General features: G+C 38.7%; 1 protein-coding gene and 1 long non-coding RNA gene across 2 annotated transcripts; both read left to right on the top strand.

Annotated features, from left to right (window-relative positions):
* The first annotated feature begins 17,723 nt into the window (after positions 1-17,723).
* Positions 17,724-20,232, top strand: LOC147532127 (uncharacterized). Its single transcript, XR_015227567.1, has 3 exons — positions 17,724-17,815; positions 19,963-20,031; positions 20,118-20,232. It is a non-coding gene; the product is annotated as an uncharacterized LOC147532127 (long non-coding RNA).
* Positions 20,233-20,482: 250 nt separating this feature from the next.
* LOC147532126 (subtilisin-like protease SBT6.1) lies at positions 20,483-23,004 on the top strand. The gene is made up of 5 exons (XM_086647578.1): positions 20,483-20,617; positions 21,112-21,388; positions 21,682-22,188; positions 22,359-22,419; positions 22,647-23,004. The coding sequence occupies exons 2-5, from the start codon at positions 21,185-21,187 to the stop codon at positions 22,733-22,735; spliced, it is 861 nt and encodes a 286-aa protein (XP_086503704.1). The 5' UTR covers positions 20,483-20,617; positions 21,112-21,184; the 3' UTR covers positions 22,736-23,004.
* The last annotated feature ends 187 nt before the right edge of the window (positions 23,005-23,191 follow it).

Here is a 23,191-nt window from a genome sequence, read left to right as displayed (position 1 = left end):
GATCTCCCTACATGAGTCACTATTAAGATAGTATTTTAGAGAGAAAAAAGGTGACAGAAGAGCACCCACTGTCACTCAAAACAACCCAATGTTGTGTCCAACCACTATCCTGGTCGAATTTCGACCGGAAGATGTAGCAAGACAAAATTTAGAGAGTCAAAGTTAAACACTTTTTTCTCCAAATTCTACCCAACCACGTACCCCGGTTAGAATTCAGCTGGATAGTGGCCAACCTTGGGATCATTTTTCACTCAAAATAATAGGAATATAAATTTATTTCTCTCCCAAGAATGACTATTATTTTGGATGTGCAATATCTCTATACGAGGGTATAACCGTTGTCCGGTGGATACATACAATTTCTTAATCTCAACCTTAGAGGTAAGTTTAAGAGGTGTAATCTCAACAACGAAAATCAATTTGGGATGTACAATGTGAACCTTTATAGATAAGTTTGGGAGATGTAATCTCAACTCTTGGATATAAGTTTGGAAGGTGTAATCTTAGCTATTGAAGAAGAGGGTATATTCCAAAACAGATGGATACTTTTGTATAACACTCGTTTACTTTATGGTGAGATCCTTCGTTTAATGAGTGACAGGAAATACCATATAAACCCTTCGTAATTTTTTCTTGGTGTTATTTCCATTTCAACTTGTTAAAGATCATCAACTCATTAAAATGACCCTCGAAAGATGGGGTTTCAATCGTGCTCCAAATTTCCGAATAGTTCCCCTGTATATACGGACGAACATTGTTCATCCATTTAAATTTGAGGATTATCTTTTTAGTCATTTTTTGGGCAAAATTTCGTTTTGACCCCCAATTTGTGACCAAATGGTCATTTTGGGTCCTATATGTGTCTGGCAGTTTGTTTTGGCCCCTAATTGTGTTTGACGGCTCGCTTTGACCCTAATTTTTGTCAGACATACTAATTTTTTCCTTGCGGAAATTAAGTATATTTCTATTTTTTTTCTTTTTCCCATTTTCTAATTTCTTCATTGTTTGATTTTTTTCCACTCTTTATGTATTTCTCTCTCTTCTCTCATCTGTGTATCACTCTTCCGGTCAGTCACATAATATTCGTGTAACACAAATCCGAGTAGAACCAGTTGCAAAATGATCTTTGAAAACTAACCTGGATTTGAAAAGAACAAATCCAAATCGAATCATCTAAGAATTGTGGTTTTTTTATGAGCACGTAAAGTACTCCAGTTTCTTACTTTATTTTACTGTCTTTACATTTTTTGATGGAATGATTTAATTTACAAGGTTTTTGGAGGAAACTCCCAAAAAATACAAAGAAGTTACTAATGAGAAGTGATGAAGTTGGTCAGTTTATAGGTTTTAATTTCATGATTCACATGGACTAAAATTGAAGTACCAGGGGTCGTTTGGATTGAGATCTAAGGGCAAAACCAATGTGGGGCTCGGGCTTCCAATTTTGGGCGTCCCTAAATTTTGGGAGGTCCGGGGCTTTTCTCGATTTCAACGTCGGGTTCCCAACCGAGGCTCCCAAATCTAAATAATGTACGTGCGCCAAGTACGTGTGCGAAATTTTGATTTCAGAGTAGAAATGGATGTGGCATTCCACGGATTCATGAACCCAAGTAATATTTTTTGGTTTGTTTAGCAACTAATAGGAATCCTATGATTTATTATTATTTGAGTATTTTTAAACGCTTCTTTAGAAAAAATATCGAATAAACCTTGTTCTCGATACTCGTTTTTTCAAATATCGTTTCATTCGAGGAAATATCAGATTTTGGGAAACAATGGGTTTTGGAACAATTTTTTGAAGAAAAAATGATTTTCGAGAAAAAAATGATTTTCGGGGGAAAACTGATTTATTGGAAAAAATGATTTTTGAAAAAAATAAAATTTTGAAGAAAAAAATGGTTTTTGGGGGAAAAATTGATTTTTGGGAAAAAATGATTTCCGGAAAAAAAAATAATTATTTTGTCGAAGGAAATATTTTTTTTTTAATTTTAAGTTTGAAATTTGGATAAATTAATCCAAAATCTTAGCAAATCCTAAGGGGTAGGATATTGATCCAATACAAATTTTGGAATTAGAAATCCTTAAGATTCAAGAGTCCTAAGATTCAAGAGTCCTAAGATTCAAGAGTCCTAGGATTCTTGGTAGTCAAATAGACCTAGGATTCGTGATTCCTACCAAATCCCACTTTTGATAGGAACCTACAACCAAACACACCATGAGTGAATTACGTTGTGTGTTTGATTGGAAATTGATGGGACCCACGTGCATTAAATGATTTAAAGGAGGAACAAATTGTACAAGGCTTATATGGCAACAACGTTTCCGTTGGTTTAAAAAAAAACAATGTTTCCGTCAACCGGTCAAAGTTGGTAGTAACTTCAACATGAATTTCAGCGGTTGGTGGTTTACTTTTGTCTGGGCGCTCGTAGTAGAAGTTTAGAGTGCAACTAGCCCTTCCCACCCATTAGCCAAAGTTTAGAGTGCAACTAGCCCTTCCCACCCATTAGCCTTGTCTCTGAAGTGGGCTAGATACTTTTTTTGAGCTAATTTCTCATTAGCCCCAAACTTTATGATCAGTTTCTTGCCTAGCCCCCTACTTTGTCAAAAATACTCAGATAGCTCATTTTTTGAGTTACCGTGAGAACACCGTTAACCAGTCATCACCTCTCTCTGCCACCTCATCTTCTCGCCACCTCATCGTCTTCACCGACGAAGGTCGCTGGGCCGGTGACTTTCAAACATTGAAAAACAATTTTATTTTCTCCCTCCTCTCTCTTTCTTAATAAGAAATTGATTTTGGAAATCATTAAAGATAAAACCGAAACGTACCATTAGTCTAGTTATTCCAATATAGACTTAATGTCCGTATGTTACATAGAAATGTTGACAGAAGTATCTCCCGGATAATCATGAATATATAAGTGATAGTTTTGAATGTTATATGAATACATGTGATGTGAATGGGGAAACTAGTATGCCCATAGAAAGTTGTTTTCTTTCATTCTTGTTTTAAGCACAAGTGAGTGCAAGCTATAATAATTTTAATTTCAAATTTTACACGATCTGCGGATCGTTAGAGTTTTGCAATTAGAGTTTCGGGTTTATGAGTCCATTGAAAAAGCTCAAGGATGGGATCGTGATTCGAGTGGAGGAATTCAATGGAGGCTCGAGGATGGCGATCCAGGCGAACTAAGGCGAACTAAGGCGAAAATAAGAATAATCCTAAGAAGATTAGATCTTTTAGGACTAAGGGTCATACTAGGATCCATATGTGCTTGATTTACTTTCTCGCGCGTACTTACTTATTTATTTACGTTTTCTGTCATGGATGGGTAGGCTAAGTAATTCATTAAAACGCATACTAGACAAAACGTAAAAGTCTCTAAAAGGTAATTTTGAGTAAAATGCCTACCCAAACTAAAACACCCGTTGAGCCCTTGATTACGGAATGTCGAGTCTGCCTCTGCAGGGTGCCATCCTTTCCCCGGGCTAATGTGGGTAGACATATGGTAGAGGTCTACACGTCTAAATGGTTTTACTCAACGAGATCAACAAAAGAGTTTTGGACACTCGAGGCAAAAAGGGTGGATTAGGCATTCATTAATGCAATCTATCAACCAAGAGTCATAAGAGTATGATCAGCGAATGAGTTCACTCACCCAGGACAACGTGGTTAAGGGCATGGCCCTAGTCTGCTTAACTCCGAAGAAATGGGATCTTGGAATCACGCTATTCAATTAGGGACGGTTTTATATTGAATAATGTGGGAAATTGATTTTTTCCAAAAACGATAACAAGTTTTAAAACTTTGCAATTCTTTTATGTAGTTTTAATGGCATATAGAAAATTAGTTTTCTAACCTTCGTTCAATCCTTGAGAAGGAGCTAAATGAAAGTAACTTTCTTGAATGAAAAGGAAACAGATAATGGTTCCCAGATTCAAAATAAAAAAACGTCCTACAATACCCAATCCTAATGTTGACTCATACCGGATAAGGTCAAAAGCCTGCAAGCAATCGTAGAACATTCTCTTTGGAAGAGAAATGGATACTAGCATAACCACTAAGACAAACTGATAAAAAAGTTCCTACAAAACTCATTGTGGAGAGGTACGAGACCTCTAAGGCAATGTAAAGGTCATCCTAAAGAGAAGACAACATAGTTCATCTATTACCCAGTTCAATACCGATTGGACAAAGATGGGTAAGACCTTAGATGAGTCACTCAGGTTGTTGTGAACAGCTGAGCAGAACACACGGGAGCATGGAATCTAAGAAAGAGTTCTTGAGATTCTAAAGAGAAAAGGGTTAGTCAAGAGAGACATACAATTGATCAAGGAAGGCAAAGCGGTTGTCGAGTCCACGATCAAGATCGTTTCTCATAACTGTAAAAGTTTCTAAAACAATGGCTAGGCCATTAAAAGAAAAACGACCCTTAGTACTTGGAGGACAAAATTAATGGGATTGCGAATTCCGATTTCAGTATCCTTGTTATCGAAGTTAATCTAGCAAGTATCGTAGACTCCTTTCATCAGGTGTTTAAAACTAGATGTAGGGCCATTGGGAGCTCAAGGGAATTACATACTTGATTAAAAGAAAAGATCAAAGAGGGAGCAGAAGCAGATGTTGCTAAGGATGCTGAAAGGGATCAAAATCTTTTTTTAGACATTGATCTAGTTTAGAACTTAATAGTGGATATTACGTTCTTCTAGAAACATCAAATATTTTAAACCAGCGATGAATTAACTAGAGGTTCTTCAAGAACCAAAATCGTTAACATTGATACTAACGACTAAAATCAAAAGATTCAACCCGTTAACTCTAGCATTAGTCTAGTTGACAGAAGATACATGAAGAAGCTCGAAAAAAAATGGACTCATGAGTCTAAATGATTTGGTATCATATGACACATGTGGATATTGTCTTAAATAGACTAAACGACAAAGTCACCATTTTTCAGAAAGGCATAAAGACTAGTAAACTATTGGGACTCATACTTGTTATGCAGACCTATAAATTTACTTACAGAAGCTAACGGGAGCTATTTCAATACATACCCTGACAACTTTATAAAGTACGGAAACGTACAAGTCATAAAGTGTAAGTCGGAATTGATGATGCACAAAGTGTAAGTCAGAACTGACAACTTTATAAAGTACGGAAACATACAAGTCTGGGCGAACGCGTCCTGGTAAGACCGGTTGAACAACAGTTGCTATATTATGTTTTTATTTTCTAAAGCTGATTCCAGTTGTTGTTTTTGATGATTCAATCGTCAAAAACTCTAAATTTTTAAAACTTCTTTCAAAAATCAAAACCATTTAATCTTGTCTTCGAAAACTATTTTGAAAAAACGGAAAAACTAAGGATTTAAACCATTGAAACTCTTTCAATTTCTATTTGATTGAGCCTAAATCCCATTCAAACTAATCAAATTCATGCCCGAAAAACTTAACGAACATATCTATCTAATTAATCAAGTCTGAATCTAATTCGTCTAGTCAAAGTTAGTTCGTGCAAGAGGCTCTGACGCCATTGTTGGGTTTTGGTGTCACCTAGTGTTGTAAGCGAAATCTCAAACATCTATATGTTTAACACTAGCTACCAGAATCACATACATAAACTAGAAACAGAAAGAAGAATACCTCTGTTCGCTTTCCTATCGAAGCAAATTCGATGTCTTTTCTCGAAGATGAGAGCTTCAGTTGTAGCTCCTCTACTTGAGACACCAGAGCAAGTTGACTTGATCTCCCTTCTTTAATGTCAGCTAGGACCTTTTGAAGGTTGAGTAGAAGAACTTTTCTTCTTTTGACTAGATAGATAGACTGAAAGCTTTTTCTCTAAACCCCCCCCCCCCCTCTCTCTCTCTCTCTCTATCTTTAGCTATCTGAGAGATAGATTTTCTCTTGAAAAAATTTCACACCTTTTCTGTTCTCTAACTGGTCCATATGTAGAGAACCCCTAATAGGAATCCTATTCAGATTAGGATTCAATATAGACCACAGAAAAAAGATATTACTCTGAAAACCCTTTTCAAGATAATTAGGGTTTCCCCTTATGTGTGGTCGGCTAGATCAACCCATTAATGGGCTTGGCTTGGATGGCCCACTTCCCTTGGTCGGACATCACATTGCTGGCCTTTACGGTTTCTTCCGGGCACCCTTTCAAGCCCGATCCTTTCTATCTTTGTTATGAATCACTATTCGAACCCTTTTGGCCTATTTAGTTTGATCTAATTCATCCTTTGCCTAGTTCCCTCAGTCATTTCTTTCCGATCAAGTTACCACTCTTTGATGTAACTCGTTGTAGGATCCGATCTATGTTAGCCGTGAACCATCGAAGTGACCCGACGATCGTAAGCGGCTTCTAGCTAAGCATACGATCCCTAATTCGACTGGACTGGATGATCTTCTGGATCAGGTCATTATTGTCCTAACTGACAAATTGAGCGCATTGTTGCCTTGGTCGAAGGACACTCCTTCAGAAGGACATCTCCTTCAGACCGAAAGGATATATCCTTCACGAACAACCCCGTCGTCCCCTTGGCTACGTCCCTCACATCAGCCCAATATCAGTCACTTTTGGAACAACAAAAGCTACCGACGAGAACTTCTTCTACTGCCACCCCCCCCCCCCCCCACACACACATAAACTTTACGGGTGAGTTTCTTCCTATCTGCTTCCTTGGGTTATCGATTCAGGGGCAGCCAAACATATATGTTCGGCTCTTACTCACTTTTCTAATTACTCAATTGCACCACCTAACTTCTATGTTAGACTACCTGATGGTTGACAGGTTCGTGTTCTCCATATAGGATCAATTTATTTTTCAAATAATTTATTTTTACAAGGTGTGCTTCACATTCCATCTTTTCAATTTAATCTTATTTCAATTTCAGACTCTCAAATTTCTAAATCTCTTCAATGTACCGTCTTATTTGATTATGATTGTTGTCTTTCAGGACGGATTAACGAGGAAGACGATTGGACATGGTAGTCTTAATGATGATCTTTACTTTCTTCTCACGGAGCGTCCATTTCTTTCCTTTTTAGTTTAGTTAAAAATAGTCCGAGTAATGTTTCGTACAATGTTTGGAATTGGGGTCTAGGCCATGTATCTTTATCTCGTTTTAAATATTTTATTTTTAAACTTCCTTATATGAACTATATTTTATTTAATAATAATAAAGTATCATGAGATGTCTGTCCTCGTTCTAAGCAATCACGTTTGTCTTTTCCATCTCATATTTCTTCTTCCTCTCACTCTTTTGAGTTAATTCATGCCGATGTATGGGGTCCTTTTCCCGTCCCTTCTACTTCTGGTTGTCGTTATTTTCTAACGCTTGTCGATGATTTCTCTCGTTGTATGTGGTTATTTCTTATGAGTTCTAAATCTGAAACAACCAAATTGATTACTAATTTTTTTAGTTATGTCTCTACTCAGTTCAATTCAACTATTGAGATTTTTTCATCGGACAATGGTTCTAAATTTCTGAATAATATTTTACAACAATGGATTCTCGATAAAGGATTAATTCATCATAGAAGTTGTACCCACACACCCCAACAAAATGGGGCGGTTGAACGAAAATAACGCCACATCCTTGAAGTGGCTCTCTCACTCTGGCTACAAGCTCATCTATCTTTCTCCTTTTGGGGAGAGTGTGTCTTGGTTGCAGTCTATCTCCTAAACAAACTACTTAACACAAATTATGGATGGTAAATCATCCCATGAAATATTGGGTTCTCCTCCCTCTTTTTCACACCGCTGTGTTTTTGGATGTCTCTGCTATGCTCGGATTCCTTTGGTAAAAACGAGATGGGTCCCCGTGCATCTTTTGAGATTTTTCTTGGTTATCCATATGTACAAAAAGGTTATCAAATATATGACATTAACACACGCCGCATATTTACTTCCCGCGATGTTGGGATGAAAACAGATTTCCCATGACAAAATTAATTTCAGACCCACCAACATCTCTTTCGTTTCCGACCCCGTTTCTCTCCATTCAGGACAACGAAACTTTCGATTTCTCGACGTCGATTACCCATCGGTCTTCTTCTCCATCGTCCTTGCCTTCGGCAACACCATCAGTATCGTCCCCTTTGGCAGTCCCATCGGTTCCGACACCGATGATGCCTTCAGGCAGTGTTTTGCCAGGTCTGACCGAAGCGAAGGTGCCTTCAGTGCCCTCCTCTTGGCCCACTACTTCGGCTATGCCTTTGGCACCAAATGGTCCTTATTCATGACCTCGGTATGACCCTCCTCTCTCAGCTAACGCTGACCACTCCACCTCTAACATCGTTGATCGCCCATCGGGCTCGCGTCCAGCGAATCGACGTCCACCGACCCACTTAAAGGATTTTGTTTGTTCCACTCCTTCCGCCATCCAATATCCCCTTGAGGATTATTTTCTATCAACTCTTTTTCTACATCTCATCAGTCATTCCTCTATTCTGTCATCACAACGGAAGAACCTACTTCATTCACCCAAGCGATGAATTCTTCTCTTTAGCGGGAGGCTATGGCCAAAGAGATTTCTGCTTTGGAATCAAACAACACATGGTCCATTCTCCCGCTTCCTCCCGGGAAACGTCCAATTGGATGCAGATGGGTATACAAAATCAAGTTCAAACCAGATGGTACCATTGAACTTTACAAAGCCTGTCCGGTCGCAAAAGGCTACACTCAAATAGAGGGCCTCGACTATAATGATACAATTGCTCCTGCTGCCAAATTGGTTACCGTTAGAGTTTTATTATCCATTGCCGCCATCAAAGGTTGGTCTCTCCAATTTGACGTCAACAACGTTTTTCTACATGGAGATCTACATGAAGAAGTCTATACGAAACTTCAACCTGAATTCTCCTCTAAGGGGGAGTCCAATGTCCGTCGAGTTCAAAAATCACTATATGGCCTGAAATAGGCATCTCGACAGTGGTTCTCAAAATTTTCTTCCGTCCTCCTTGCTCGAGGCTTCTTTCGGTCTAAGAGTGATTATTCACTTTTTACATACCGCTCGGATTCCACACAAATATTTGTCCCCGTCTATGTAGACGACATAGTTATTACCGGAAATGATGAGATTGTCATTTCCAAACTTAAATATTTCCTTGATCACAAATTTTCTCTTAAGAACTTGGGTCGCTTAATATTTCCTCGGTATAGAGGTTTCTCCTTCTTCTCAAGACAACTTTCTTTGTCAACTGAAATATGCTCTTGACATACTCAAAGATTTGCCCTCAACGCCTCCCTTCCATCAGATTTTCCTGTGGATCAAAAACTTCGCTTAAGTCCTACCAATAGGGTTCCTTTACCGGACCCGTCCGACTATCGCCGACTCATTGGTGGACTTTCTTTTATCTAATTGTCAACTGTCCTGGCATCAGTAATGCGGTAAATAATTTAAGACAGTTTATGCAAAATCCTAGTCAGACTCACTTAGATGACACTCATCGAGTTCTTCGCTACTTGAAGGGTTTTCTTGACAAAGGTATTTTTCTCTCCGCTGACAGCTCTCTTCATATCATGGGTTACTGTGATTCTGATTAGGCTGGTTATCCATCCACCTGTCGCTCTACCACCGACTACTTTACGATGCTCGGTTCTAGTCCTTTATCCTAGAAATTTAAAAAGCAACACACAGTTGCCAAATCATTTGCTGAGGCAGAATATCGTGACCTTGCGGTGCTCACATGTGAGCTCCAATTGCTAAAATATCTTTTACTCGATTTTGGAATCGACCATTCTAGCCCGATGACAGTTTACTATGACAATTAGGTAGCTCTTCGTATAGCCGACAACCCCGTCCTCCATTGACGTACCAAACACATTGAGATCGACTGCCACATCGTTTATGAGAAGATCAAAGACAATGTCGTTCCCACGCGCTTCACTTCTTCAGAAAATCAGTTAGCAGACATATTCACCAAGCCTCTGGGGGGCGGCTCCTTTCAAGAACATTATTGGCCAGTTGGGCGTTAGTTCCATATTCGCTCCAACTTGAGGGAGAGTATTAGGATCCACCGATCCGCTTCCACTCGGCCAACCAAGTGGACCCGCTCCATGAAGATCTTTAATGTCTATTTTAGTTTAGCAACTGTATATCTAAATTTAGGAAACCCTAATTCACCTTGTATCCTATAAATAGACATCTATGTAACTTACAAGTATGTAACAGAGAGAATTAATCTAATATCAATTATCTCTCTCTCTCTCTCTCTCTCTATATATATATATATATATATATATATATATTTGTGAAGAGGTTCACCCCTCTTCACAAAACGCAATATTAAACAAAACTACCATCTAGGAAATGACACTAAGTAACTTTTAAGTTTTTAGAGTATTAGCATTGGAAATATTTTTTGAATTGAAGATCTCAATAGTGATATGTTGGAAAGAAATTGAGATTTGACAAATAAATTTTTTCTTATAAAGTACCATGCTCTTGGTCTATAATCATAGAAAGTGACAATATTAACATCATCAAGCATATTCAAAACAAAAGACATCCAGTTCGATAGAAATCCTTGACAAGTATCCGAAGCATTCGAGAAATCACAAGCAGACTTGATAGCATCCAATTCAAGCATACAAAAAGAGAGCTAAATTCACCGGCGGACAAGTTAGCGAAATGGACTCGAAAGAAGAACAGATCCAAGACATGAAAAAATGTACCTTATGTTTTAGTAGACTTGTATTGTAATAACATTTTTAAGTCTTAATGTTATGTAATGTTTCAACAAAAAAAAAAAGTACCACGCTCTTAGGAAATTAGAATCCTTGTTATACAAGAAAATAAAAATATAGAACTATTAAAATTAACAGAAAGCAAACCCAATGAATTTCTCTAATAGGAGATTGCCTTGATTGTGTAAAATAGACAAGGTTCTAGGAGCAGGACCTTTTTTTTTTTTTTTTTTTTTTTTTTTTTTTTTTCTTTTTATGATTTCTCCGTCATGGACTCATGTATAATGGTAGCAAGATTTCTGTAAAAAAACATATTTTTTGTCTATCCCTATTTTGAATTGGGGATTACAGTATTTTTTGTTGTTTCTCCGTAGGGTTTCCGGAAAAAGAAAAATAAGACAACTACTTGAAAGTCAAAATTCCCTCTATCCCTATTTTGAGGTGGGTAGCAAACCAACTTGATCAAACTCCCCCTAATATGGAAGCTGGAGAGAGGAGAAGGGTTTTTGAGGAGAGAGATGGTCTAAAGTGACGTCACCTAGGCGATTTTAGCCTCCCTCTTCTTTTCCCCAATTTTCCCCAAATCAACGAAGAACCCTAATTCCACCCCTAAGATTGCATCCAAAATCTAACCCTAGATTCACCTTGCTAATCTTGTAATCGTCAGCAGTAATCAACTCGAGTTAGTGACGGATTCAGAATCAGACCATAGATTAGAACCTAGACTTCTCGAGGAAAAGCACAGAAGTTGAAAGGTTGATCTCGGAAACACCACAAAAGGCAGATCCAATTCAATCCGGGAGAGAATCCAGGTTAGTTCTTTCTCCTCTTAATTAGATCTTTTATCTGTTTACATGTGTATGCACTAAATTGGTTGAGTTAGATTGTTCGAATCCCCTCCATCCTTGCATGCTTCCAAGATCGAAAGAGGGTTACACCTGGTGGTCGATCAGTGGGTTAAGGAAGACGATCCTCCAAGTGTTAGCTTCGTTCCTGGTTTTTTAGAGATCGAGGGTTCTATCAGTTAGACTCAAGCGTGCAAGAAGAGTCTGTAGGTAGGCTTAATGATGGGTTGTTCTTCCAAGACTAATTTGGTCCTTCCCGAGGTTCGACAATTAATCCTTCATCTTCTTTGCATCATGATGATGGATCTTACAGTATTTATAGCCTCATTTCACCAGCCCTTTTCTCTCATCCATCCCTCTCTCAGACAACCATCCATGTCTTCCTCTTCTTCCCAACTCAACATCGACCACCTATCCCAGAACATGGCTCTTCAACTCAACTTATCGGACTATGGAAACCTAACCATCAACTATCCTAAACCTGATGAGAATCAAGAACTACAGAAGATTTCCTCGGGTTTTATTGCTCGTCTTTGTTGTAAGTACAACTATGGTATTGGGTTCATCAGAAGAAATCTCTACTACCAATCAAAGTTCTTTAGAGAGTGTCAAGTGACACCTATTAACCAAGGCCACAACTATTTTCTTATCAAGCCAAGTAATCTCATTGTGATGAACGAGATAAATCAGGGTAGGCCTTGGATAATCAGGGGTCTATTGATTGTGATGCAAGAGATCGAATTTCCTTTCAATGGAGAGCTCCCAGAGCTGATGCAAGAACCAATGTGGTGTCATTTCTCTGATCTCCCTTCGGCCATTCAGAATCATCATGATCTGGAGATCATCTTCTCGTGCATGGGTTACATAATGCAAATACTTCCGAAGAACTTTCACATGCTTACCAAGCCATTCATCAAAGTTCAGTTTATGTATGATGTAAGAACACCACTCCTCTCAACTCTTACCTCTATTTTTACGGATGGTGGAAAGCCCATTAATTTCAGCTACCTTAGATTCCCTAAGGCCATTTGCCACATCTGTAGGGTTATAGAGCATCCAATGACCCCTTGTGTTAGGGAAGTCCCTCGACAAGCTGTCTCTCCAATGGAGATTATCCCTAACCATCCTATTCCTGTGTCCCAATGGGCTATAGATTTAACCAGTAACCCCCCTTCTCCAACAGCACCAGTCCCTCCTCAGGACCTCTTTCAACAGAGGGGTAAGAGGAAGGAACCTCAGGCCCTGATCGAAGTCAAGATAGAAGAGGGAGAAGTTAGGAAGGCATGGACTAAGAGGCACAGAGATTTGTCGATGGGTGGGAGTTCTTCGAAAGGTGATTCCCTTCAATGGCTTTCTAATAGTTCGTCAGGATCCCTTGGATACTCCCCCATAGTCCCGGATAGTTGGTATTGCCCCCCACCAGAATCAATCAGCAGTCAGGAGGAGAGAAGACGTCACATGTTCGCAGATTCACTCTTAGAGTCCCCAAGTCAGAATTCAGAGGCAAGGATGGACGGTGGAAAAGAACAATCTAACTCGTTAGATTAAGTTGTTTCAGTCTCTGTTGTGTAGTTTGGTTTTCTTCTAGTTTGTTTTGTCTTCTTGCAGGCTCTGTCTTGTTTAGTTTTGTTGATGTATCTAGTTATTAGGTGATGTAATTAGTCTCTTGGTTGCTGGCTTGCTGCTAGTTGGACTAGGTTTAGTCTATGCTTTTGGTGTTTTGTTAGCAGCCTCTGTTCTTGTTGATTAAGTTTTATAATAGTACTGTTAACTAAGTTTCTTTGTAATTAGTGTCTTTCTTTTGAGTGTTCTTATTTGCTTCTAGCTTGGGGGTTTTATGTAGGTAGTATCTCCTTCCCCTTCTCCTCTCTTGGTAGTGTTCTTGTTTCAGGACTTAGCAGGTTGTTCTTGGGCAAGTCGACCTCTAGCTGGTGGTGCCCCCAGACTGTTTACTAGAAGCCAGGGTATTGGGCCTCTCGGGGTTGGGTCAAGGGTTGCCCCTAGTCATTCTCTGGGCTGCAAAGGAATGGACTGCCCCTCGATTCTGAGTTGGAACGTTAGAGGCGCCTCCTCGTTTATTACTCGCAAGAATCTTCTTTCTATCGTCAACCACAAAAACCCGGACATCATTTTCATCTCGGAAACCAAGAATAAACCTACTAATATGAACAAATTAATTCCACTAAGCAAACACTATTCCAAATTTTATGTGGATCCGACCAATAAAGCCGGTGGACTCGCTTTATACTGGAAACATCACATTAATATCAAGATTACTTATGCGGACAAAAATATCATTCATTTTGATCTTAATAACAACCAAAACAAAAGTGCACTCCAGGTCACTGGTTTCTACGGATCACCGTACAACAAAGACAAACTAAAGCCATGGAAAAATGTGCAGAATATACACATTAACATTGATCTTCCCTGGATCCTGCTTGGTGATCTCAATTGTATTCTGGCTCCATCAGACAAGAGTGGGGGCTTAACAGGCTCAAACTCCAACTCTAGCAGAATCATTGACATTATTAATGAACTTGGACTTATGGATATGGGCTTTCAGGGCCACCCATTCACCTGGAGCAATAAGCAGTACGGAGAAAATCTTATCCAGGAAAGGCTAGATAGAGCTTTAGCGAATCACCATTGGCTGAGTCTTTACCCAAACACTGGAATCACTCACTTAGAAGCAGCTGGATCAGATCATCTCCCGATCTTTCTCAACAACATAACGAAGTATCAGAATAATCCTAAACCCTTCAAATTCATCAGGACGTGGATGTCGCATCCAGATTGCTTTAATTTCATTAAAGAGAGCTGGGATAAAATCAAACATCATAAAGGTCAGCACAATATTCAGAGGGACCTTAAAAAACTCAGCAGAAATCTCACGATCTGGAACAAGCAGGTTTTTGGCAATATCGATAACAGGATTAAGCAGATCACGACTAACATCCTTAAAGCCAAGAACAAAGACGAATATAATAGAATGAATATAGAACTAGAAGAGTTATATAATCAACAGGAAAGCATATGGAAAGAAAAATCGCGAAACAACTTCATCAAACTAGGAGATAAGAACACAAAATATTTTCACTCTCAGGCCATCCAACACAACAGAAATAATAAGATCAACGCTATCAAGGATAGTAAGGGGGATTGGAAGGAAGACATTAAGGATATCCAGGAAATTTTTACCTCCCATCTTCTGCGCATCAGTACCACCAGTAACCCAAGCATAGAGGCTGATACTCTGGACCTTTTCACACCTACTATCTCGGAAGAACAAAACCAAACCCTTACGGCCATCCCTTCTAATGCAGAGACCGACTGGGCAATCAAACAGCTGAAAAAAGAAGCGGCGCCAGGTCCAGATGGTTACCCCCCTCATTTCTACCAGACGAATTGGGATACCATTAACTCAGATATCTATGGTATGGTTAAGGAATTCTTCGAATCAGCGACCCTCCCCCAAGATATTAATCATACCCACATATGTCTCATCCCCAAAACGGCCACACCGCAAACTCCGGCAGATTATCGACCAATAAGTTTACTCAATACCACCTATAAGGTAATAACTAAACTACTGGCAGATAGATTCAAGCAGACTCTCAACCCGGTCATATCCCCCTTTCAGGCGGCATACGTCCCAGGCAGACAGATTACGGATAACATAATCATGGGACAGGAGATCATCCATTCTTACAAGCAAACAAAAGGTGCTACGGGTTACTTTGGGCTTAAGTTAGATATGTCCAAAGCTTTCGATAGAATAGAATGGACGTATATTCTTAGCATCATGAGGAATTTAGGTTACAATGAGCACTGGATTAAGATGATCCAAACCTGCATAACCACTTCCTCCATGGCAGTGCTGGTCAATGGTAGACCCGGGTCAACTTTTCACCCTACGAGAGGTATCAGACAAGGGGACCCGCTGTCTCCTTTCTTATTCGCTCTGGCAATGGAAGGTCTTAGCAGAAAGCTGATGGATAACAGGGGCCGGAATAATCAGGACAACTTCATAGGCTTTCACACCAACCATCTGGACGTGGAGATCTCTCACCTTCTCTTTGCAGACGATTGTATCATATTTGGTAAGAACTCTATAGATAATGTCCATATACTCAAAAATATTTTGCAGCAATTTAGCGCATCTTCAGGCCAAATGATCAACTACGCCAAATCCAACATCTTCTACTCGAAGAACTCTCACCCGAAGTTCAAACGTATGATCATGAGAGCGCTCAAAGTGCAGTATGCCTCTACTTCGGAAAAATACCTGGGATCGCAACTTTTCATAGGACCTCAAAAAACCATGGTGTTTAAAGACATCCTGGATAAAATTAAAAAGAAACTCAATAAATGGAATCACAACTTCCTTTCGCTAGCTGGCCGCACGGTTGTCATTTCAACTATAGCGGCGGCTGTACCCCGATATCAGATGCAGTGCTTTGCTATCCCTATAGGGATTTGCAAAAGCATCAAGGCCGCTCAGCGGGACTTCTGGTGGGGTAAATCTAAAGGTATCCGCACTAAAGCTTGGGCTGACATTTGTACCCCTAAGAAGGAAGGGGGTCTGGGTATTCACTTGCCAGAGCTAGATAACACTGCGCTTCTCACCAAAATGGCTTGGAGGCTTAGGAACAATCCGGACGCTATCTGGGCTAAACTACTCAAAAGTAAATACTTTCCGTACATAGACTCTCCAGGCCCGGCCAAAGTCCATCATTCATGGACCTGGAAAAACATAAGGAAACACTACGATATTGTTGCGGATCTAGCCGTATGGGAAGTGCATTCAGGTACGGACATTAACATTTGGACGGATAAATGGATCCCTGATATAGAAACTAATGTTGTGAATAATAACAATTCCAGTCTAACTAAAGTATCACAGCTCATTAACAATAACCAATGGGACCTAGACATCCTCAAGGAAAACTTTGATGAATATACCCAGAATCTCATAAAAACCATACCGGTGGAATCGGATGGTAAAGATCAATTAAAATGGCAACTCTCTAAATCAGGGAAATTTACGGTTTCGTCTATGTACCAACACCTTAGTGCCAGAAATAATGAACAAAGCTCTAATCCCAAGAATTGGAACTTCATATGGTCTTTACCGGTGATCCCTCGCATTCAATTTTTCATCTGGAAAACGTGTAACAAGGCTCTCCCGGTCAAAGCCAGAATAGGGAAATATATAGATAAAATAGAAAACTGTCCGAACTGTAGTGAAATTGAAACCATTGAACATGCCCTTCTTCACTGCGCTTTAGCGAGAAACATTTGGTTCCACTACAACATCATAACGGATAACATTGCCTCCATAATTGACTGGATATTCTCTTGGGAAGAACAGCCGGATCTATGCTACTCTAGTAACAATATACATTTCGCGACAATTCTATGGATCCTGTGGAAAACGCGATGTGACCATTGCTTTCAGCATGAAATTAACGAAATCCCAAAAATTATCCAAATGATTCAAAACTACCCGAACATGGATAAACCTACTAAGCAGAAAAAGGGCAAAACCAGTGAAAAGTGGCAACCACCAGAACACAATGTCATCAAGGTTAATGTCGACGCATCCTTTCTCAACATCTCTTCTACGGTCGGTCTCAGTCTTATAGCTCATGATAGTGAGGCGAAATTCATTGAGGCGCATATCAAGGCATCTCGTGCAAGAAATAGTGAAGAAGGTGAAGCTCAGGCAATCCTGATGGGAATGAAATGGGCAGCAGATAAGCTTTATAGCTCGGTCATCATTGAAAGTGACAATGCCAATCTAATACATCATCTGCATAATAGTCGACACGCTATACAATGGCAATCGAAGATCCATATCAAGAAGATCAAAGAGAAATGCAATGAATTCAATGCCATCCAATTCCATCATGTTAAAAGGACAGCCAACGTGCATGCTGACAAGTTAGCAAAATGGTCTAGAAAGCATAACCTATCTAAATGTTGGCATAATATCCCTTATTTTCTTTTGCAGTTGTATTGTAAGAACTCTTTTCTTCATTAATGTTATTGCTCTTCAAAAAAAAAAAAAAAAAAAAAAAAAAAAAAAAAAAACTCCCCCTAATATTTGACCTCCTACTTCATTATTTTATCCTTCCATTTCCATATTGACACACAAGTTCTCATAAAATCATAAAGAAAATTTTCCCAGCATTTTCCTCATAAATCTCTTCTCTCTCTCTTTCAATTTCAGTCTCTCTCCCCTTCCTTGATCAGCCTCCACTCCAGACAAGGGTAAGATTAATGCTTCTGTTTAATTGTTATCCATTTATGTTATTAGGCATGGAATAAGTATAATTTAGGCTTCTAATTTATTTTTTGACTTAATCTTATTGTGTGATTGTTATGATTTTGAAATCTGTGTGTTAAATCTTTTTCTTTTTTGGAATTTTTTGCTCATTTAACTATTTTATTTTCTTTTTATCTTCCCATTTATCATATATATAGTAGTCGTTCCTTTATTGAGAGGAAAATTATAAGGCCCAAAATTCGGGTCAAAATATCAAATGAAGCCCAACCCGGAATAATAATGCAAAAAAAACCCAAAATTTAAAATTACAAAACATTCATGAAATTTTTTGAACAAAACACAGTTTGCTCTCAACAATTTTGTATTTGCTCTCAACAATTTTGTAAATGTATGAACAAATTTGTTTTTGTTCACACATAATTATATATGTTGTCACAGTTTCAAAAGTGTTGTAACAGTTTCAAAAGTATTGCCAACAGTTTAAAAATTGGGTTTTTTTTACATTATTATTCCTGAGTGGGTTTTTCTTGTTGTTGTACTTTTTATTATGTGATAATCGGACAGATGAATTGAAATAATTTGACTTGTTTCAGTCGAAAATCTTCCACCATAATCTCTGACCTACATCCACAAAGAAACCAATAATGGATTTATTAAGAGTCACCACAAGTGTGGGTTTGATTCGTTATATTGGTCAGCATAACTGGATGAATAAAACCCAATCTTCTAAATTTTCAAATATCTTAATATCTCCAACTTTTGTTGATCGTCATATCTTCGCCTTCTCGATCTGACATGTTATTCACGTATCTCTTTACTAAGCCATTATCGTGGATTCCTATAGATTTTAACGAATTTGTCTACATAACTATTTGCCTCTTCATTCACATATATAAAAAACCAAAAGAAGCTCTAAAGCTTTGAGCTTGCTGTATGACTCTACGATTGGTCCAATGAGCATTTAGTGTCCTCCTTACAGCCTATCTACAATTTTTTCGAATCTCTCTCCAAAACCCTTCAAATAGTTCAAAGAATTGGCATAAAGAAGTGCATGATGCGTGGCTCGCCTTCGTCTACTGTCGTGCACCTGAGAAAGACGGATGGAGTTCCCCGCAACACAATGCCCTGTTTCATCATGAATTGGTGTTCCAGTTGTCGCCGTCTTAGTAATTAAATTAAATGATATGTCAAAGTTGCATTTAGTTCAGGATCCAAGATGTGTTACTGGATCTATAAACTCTAACAGTTGTACTGTCTTTATAATTGAAAGAAGTTAGGCAATCAGTTCTAGCTATTGTTGCATACATTTGTGGTGTTTTGATACTCCACGGGGAGGGCTGGGAGTCGAGACGTGATTCGTACTCCCCCCAGTTTAGTATATGCACACTATTGTGTATGCATATATAAGTTATTTGTATAATTATAGAAATGTGTGTGTGTTGATTCAAAATGTAGGTAATGGATGGGGTTAGGGAACTCAGTTATGCATTGGATGATGGGACTTGGATGGGCAGGTAACCTGGCTCTGCCCTGTCCCTTTTACATCCCTACTAGTCAGTTACCTGGTCTTTAAATCCTTATATTTTTGGATTAAGTTTGTGCATGCATTATTCATATAGTAGCTTTTGGTGCTCTTTGTGAAAAATTAGTAGTAACTCTATTGCATGTAGAATTGCGTAGAACTCTTTTCGCAAAGCAAAAAAAAAAATTATGATGATCAGATGATGCCTATTGTAAGCAGTAGTTGAGATTCGAATAGTATTCTGTAATTTTAAATGATCCAGTTGAAATAAACGGAGGACTTAAATACTACTTCCGTAATTGATGGTGACGGATGTTAACAAGTTCTTTTCCTTCCAATTAGTGTTATTCCCCAGTGTGTCCGGACTTGAGTACATGGAATAGATCATTCTTCCTTGAAATCGAGACTTTTACCATTTCCCCTTTTTTCATGTCCGTTGTTAACATCTCTTGTTTTTGTGTTGGCTTTTGGATCCAAAGTATAGGTTCTAAAACTTAATGTTCCTTTTATCTTTCTCCTCATTCCCATATATCAAGGTGTTAATCTTCGTTTTGGCATTTTTTGTTGATAGATTTTCTCCTAACACAAATTGTCTAGTTATTTTTCTAGTGATTCCTCGGAAATATTAGAACAATAACTTAATGCAGAAGGTGCTACTTTAGAAGGACCTGATGCATGGTTAGTGACTAAGTTGATATTACAATCTTTCTAGACGAATATAACCTCATAAATTTTTGCTCATTCTCTATTTTCTCTTTTGTCAGTGACTTGATATATTGCTCGACCGAGTAAGGTGGGAGAAAGTGTGGTACTCGGTGAGATATCAAATATCTTTTCTCACTCAAAAAAGAGAGAGAAGGGGTAGAGAAGTGGGTGGGATTATCATATGGCTCCCTTTAGAAGGGCTTGCACATCTAGTTCCGGACAAGTTTTTGGCTTGATAGCAAGGCCCTTCTTCAGTTATTGGACAAATCATGGAGAATCTGTCAGTTCCGTCACTTCATCAACTACCACCAGCTCTTCCTCCCTAACACATGGAATACATGTCTTTCACTGCCCTGTACAGACTCTCACTCTCTATCTCAGTGTCCTGATTCAAGATTGTCCTTATTAGACATTGGGGATTAATTTGGAGATGGAGTTTGGGTGTTTGTGTAGGATGCAGCTGGGATTGTTGCTCTGAGTGCATTGCGTCTAGAGGAGGAAACATACATAGTGTAGACGTCTTTGTGCCCGAGAAGAAGAATTTCTTTTATGCTAGAAGGTCAGGTTCCCAAATTTTAATAATTTCTTTTTCTGTCATTCTATTGCTAGTTTGTAATCCCTCCAACTGCATAACACATAATCTATTTGACATGAACATCAGTATGTGTATTAGTTATTTGTTACCGGTATGAGGTGTTTGATACGGCAAGTGGAAAAGGCTAATACTGGTTTACTAAGTTTTTCTTGTTTGCTTTCAAACCATCTATTGTTACGTCTATTGTGTGTGTATGTGTGTTTGCATTAGTCTACAACATATACCAAAATCAGAGTTAAGTATCATGCTTGAGGTGTGTCTCGATATCATAGACCGGCCAATTGGATTTTGAATTGAATTAGAAAACTTGACTCACTTGACCTGACCATATAGCTTCATTTTCCTCTCGGGGAATGAGTACATGGGAGCTTCCTCATGGGTATAGTATCTGCACGTCTCTTTATCCGGTTAACCTATCTTTTCTTAATTCTTGGTTTTGCTTGTTCGTGTTTCAACAGCAAAACTGAGGAACTCCGGTTGACGGATATAACTTTACCGGGGGAGGTTATTTTGCTCCTAGTCTTTGTTTTTATGGAGTCAATGTTATTTTCCAAAAAAGTGGAACTGAGTGAGGAGCTAATGAAAAGTTCAACAAATGTGTCGTGCTACCATTTTTGGCAACAAAGTCGTTATGCATCTGGAACAGACATAGTGAGGTTTCCAGGTGGTGGGTATTTGCATAGCTTTCCATTCCTTGATAGCTCAGAGAGTGGTGCTTCTTCTGGTTTGATGAAGGTGAGTATAAAACTTTCTCCAGTTAATCTGTTGGGGTATCGCATGGTAGATGTGGAATGTGAACCAGTCAACATGCATTAGTTCCATGCAGTGAGGCTGCCAATCCAATGAAATATGATTTTGGATGTATCAAGTTTATATATAAGCTCGTCGTCACAACAATAAGAAATAATTTTTTTCATGGTGTTCATAATTCTAGTTGTTTTTCCAACATATTTCTGGAATAGTAGAAGTAGTTCTATAAGAAAGAAAGCGCTGACCTTTTGCGTGGTGTTGCCTGTCAAACAATGTAGGAGGATTCTTCTATTTTAGGACTTGTTGAAGTGGGTACTGGACGTATTTCTGTGTATGGCGACTCCAATTGCCTTGACAGTAGCCACATGGTGACAAATTGCTATTGGCTTCTGAAGAAAATCTTGGATTTCACTAGTGCGAATATCAAAGATCCAGTGCTCTTCTCTGATTTGGTTAAGAAAAGTGTACCCCTCCACAAGGAAGAGGGCCAGTTACCAACTCGCAGAACTGATGTGAACTTCTCTACTTACTCTGCAGTTCTTGAAAAGGATATGATCTGCCAGAAAGATTCCAGATTTGAGATATGGAAAACGAAGGGATTTAGTTTGCAAATGATGAGTAAGAATAGAAGATTACCAGGATTTCCTAATTCGGATGTCGTTAGAGATTCAAATATGACCATGGAAAACTCAAATCTGGGGAAGATCGAGGGGTTCAATGCAAATAAAGGAAGCTCCTCTTCTTCCATAGTCGGAAACGTCTTGGGTCTGCTTCGTAGAGATGAGGTAAGTAGGTTATATTTATGTTCCAGCTTGGTACTGGTTTATTCGCCTAGGTTTATTCGCCCCTCGCTCCATCTTGGTAAATGCATATACACCTAGGTTTATTCGCCCCTCGCTCCATCCTGGTACTGGTTTAATTTGGCGTATTACCTTTTAATTCTGTTTTTTTGTAGCTTGACACACCTGGAGTTGTTGCAGCTCAGTGGCTAATACCTATTCTTATTGCTTGTACTGGTAAGTGAAAGCATTCTAAAAATCGTATCTTCGGTTCGATTTAAAACAACAAAGAATGATTAGTTCCATGTTTTCATGGTGTTGCTTTTCGTAATGAAAACATGATCACTATTAACACTCTGCCAGATTTGGTGATCAGTGTTAACTAAAATAATTAGATATTGTTTTAAATTTTGAATTTTCAAGATTCTCTTTGTAATAACCCATTCATTGCTGCTGTTGTTTAGGACTTGTACTGTTTTTGAGCTTTTGGCGAATCAGGCAAAAGCGCCGAAGGAGGAAGAAATCAAGCTCGGGTCGTTTCGCCAATGTATAGGTCAAAGAATTCTATTTCTGAGAACCTTGTCTATCTTTCAGAAGACTTCACATTTGCTGCTGCACTTGCCCTTGGAAATTTCGTAAGGAGTTTCCACGCCATTGGCGTTAAGAGGGAAGATAGTTTCACATTCAAAATCCAATAGGTCTTTTTGTAGAACTCCTTTTTCTTTCTCTGAGATTTTGATAATTCGACACAATGTGTTAAAAGCGAAGTTAAATGAACTTACATATTCCAATCCCATAGGAATGCGAGCAATTTTACATAAATGGTTCTTTTTGTCAGTTTGTTAATAGTGTTAATTAACAAATTTAGGACAAAGTTTAGTTATCAATCATTTAGAATTTAGAAAGGAAGATATTCCAATTACTAAAATCACATTAGCCGATCATTGTTCTTGTAGTCCTATTCTTTTCCCACACGTCAAAATTGTCCCGGTGTTAGTATTGAGTGTAA

This window comes from Eschscholzia californica, unplaced genomic scaffold (genome assembly GCF_041429995.1).
Source record: "Eschscholzia californica isolate CP2 unplaced genomic scaffold, dmEscCali1.0.p SCAF_6, whole genome shotgun sequence".
Classification (NCBI taxonomy): domain Eukaryota; kingdom Viridiplantae; phylum Streptophyta; class Magnoliopsida; order Ranunculales; family Papaveraceae; genus Eschscholzia; species Eschscholzia californica.
Note: the sequence above shows the minus strand (reverse complement) of the source record. Positions and strands in the feature narration are given on the sequence as shown.

Coding starts and splice junctions, on each gene's coding strand:
- LOC147532126 (XM_086647578.1), top strand. CDS start 21,185: ATGGAGTCAATGTTATTTTCCAAAAAAGTGGAACTGAGTGAGGAGCTA. Junction 22,189..22,358: donor GTCTGCTTCGTAGAGATGAG/GTAAGTAGGTTA, acceptor GTTTTTTTGTAG/CTTGACACACCTGGAGTTGT. Junction 22,420..22,646: donor TATTCTTATTGCTTGTACTG/GTAAGTGAAAGC, acceptor GCTGTTGTTTAG/GACTTGTACTGTTTTTGAGC.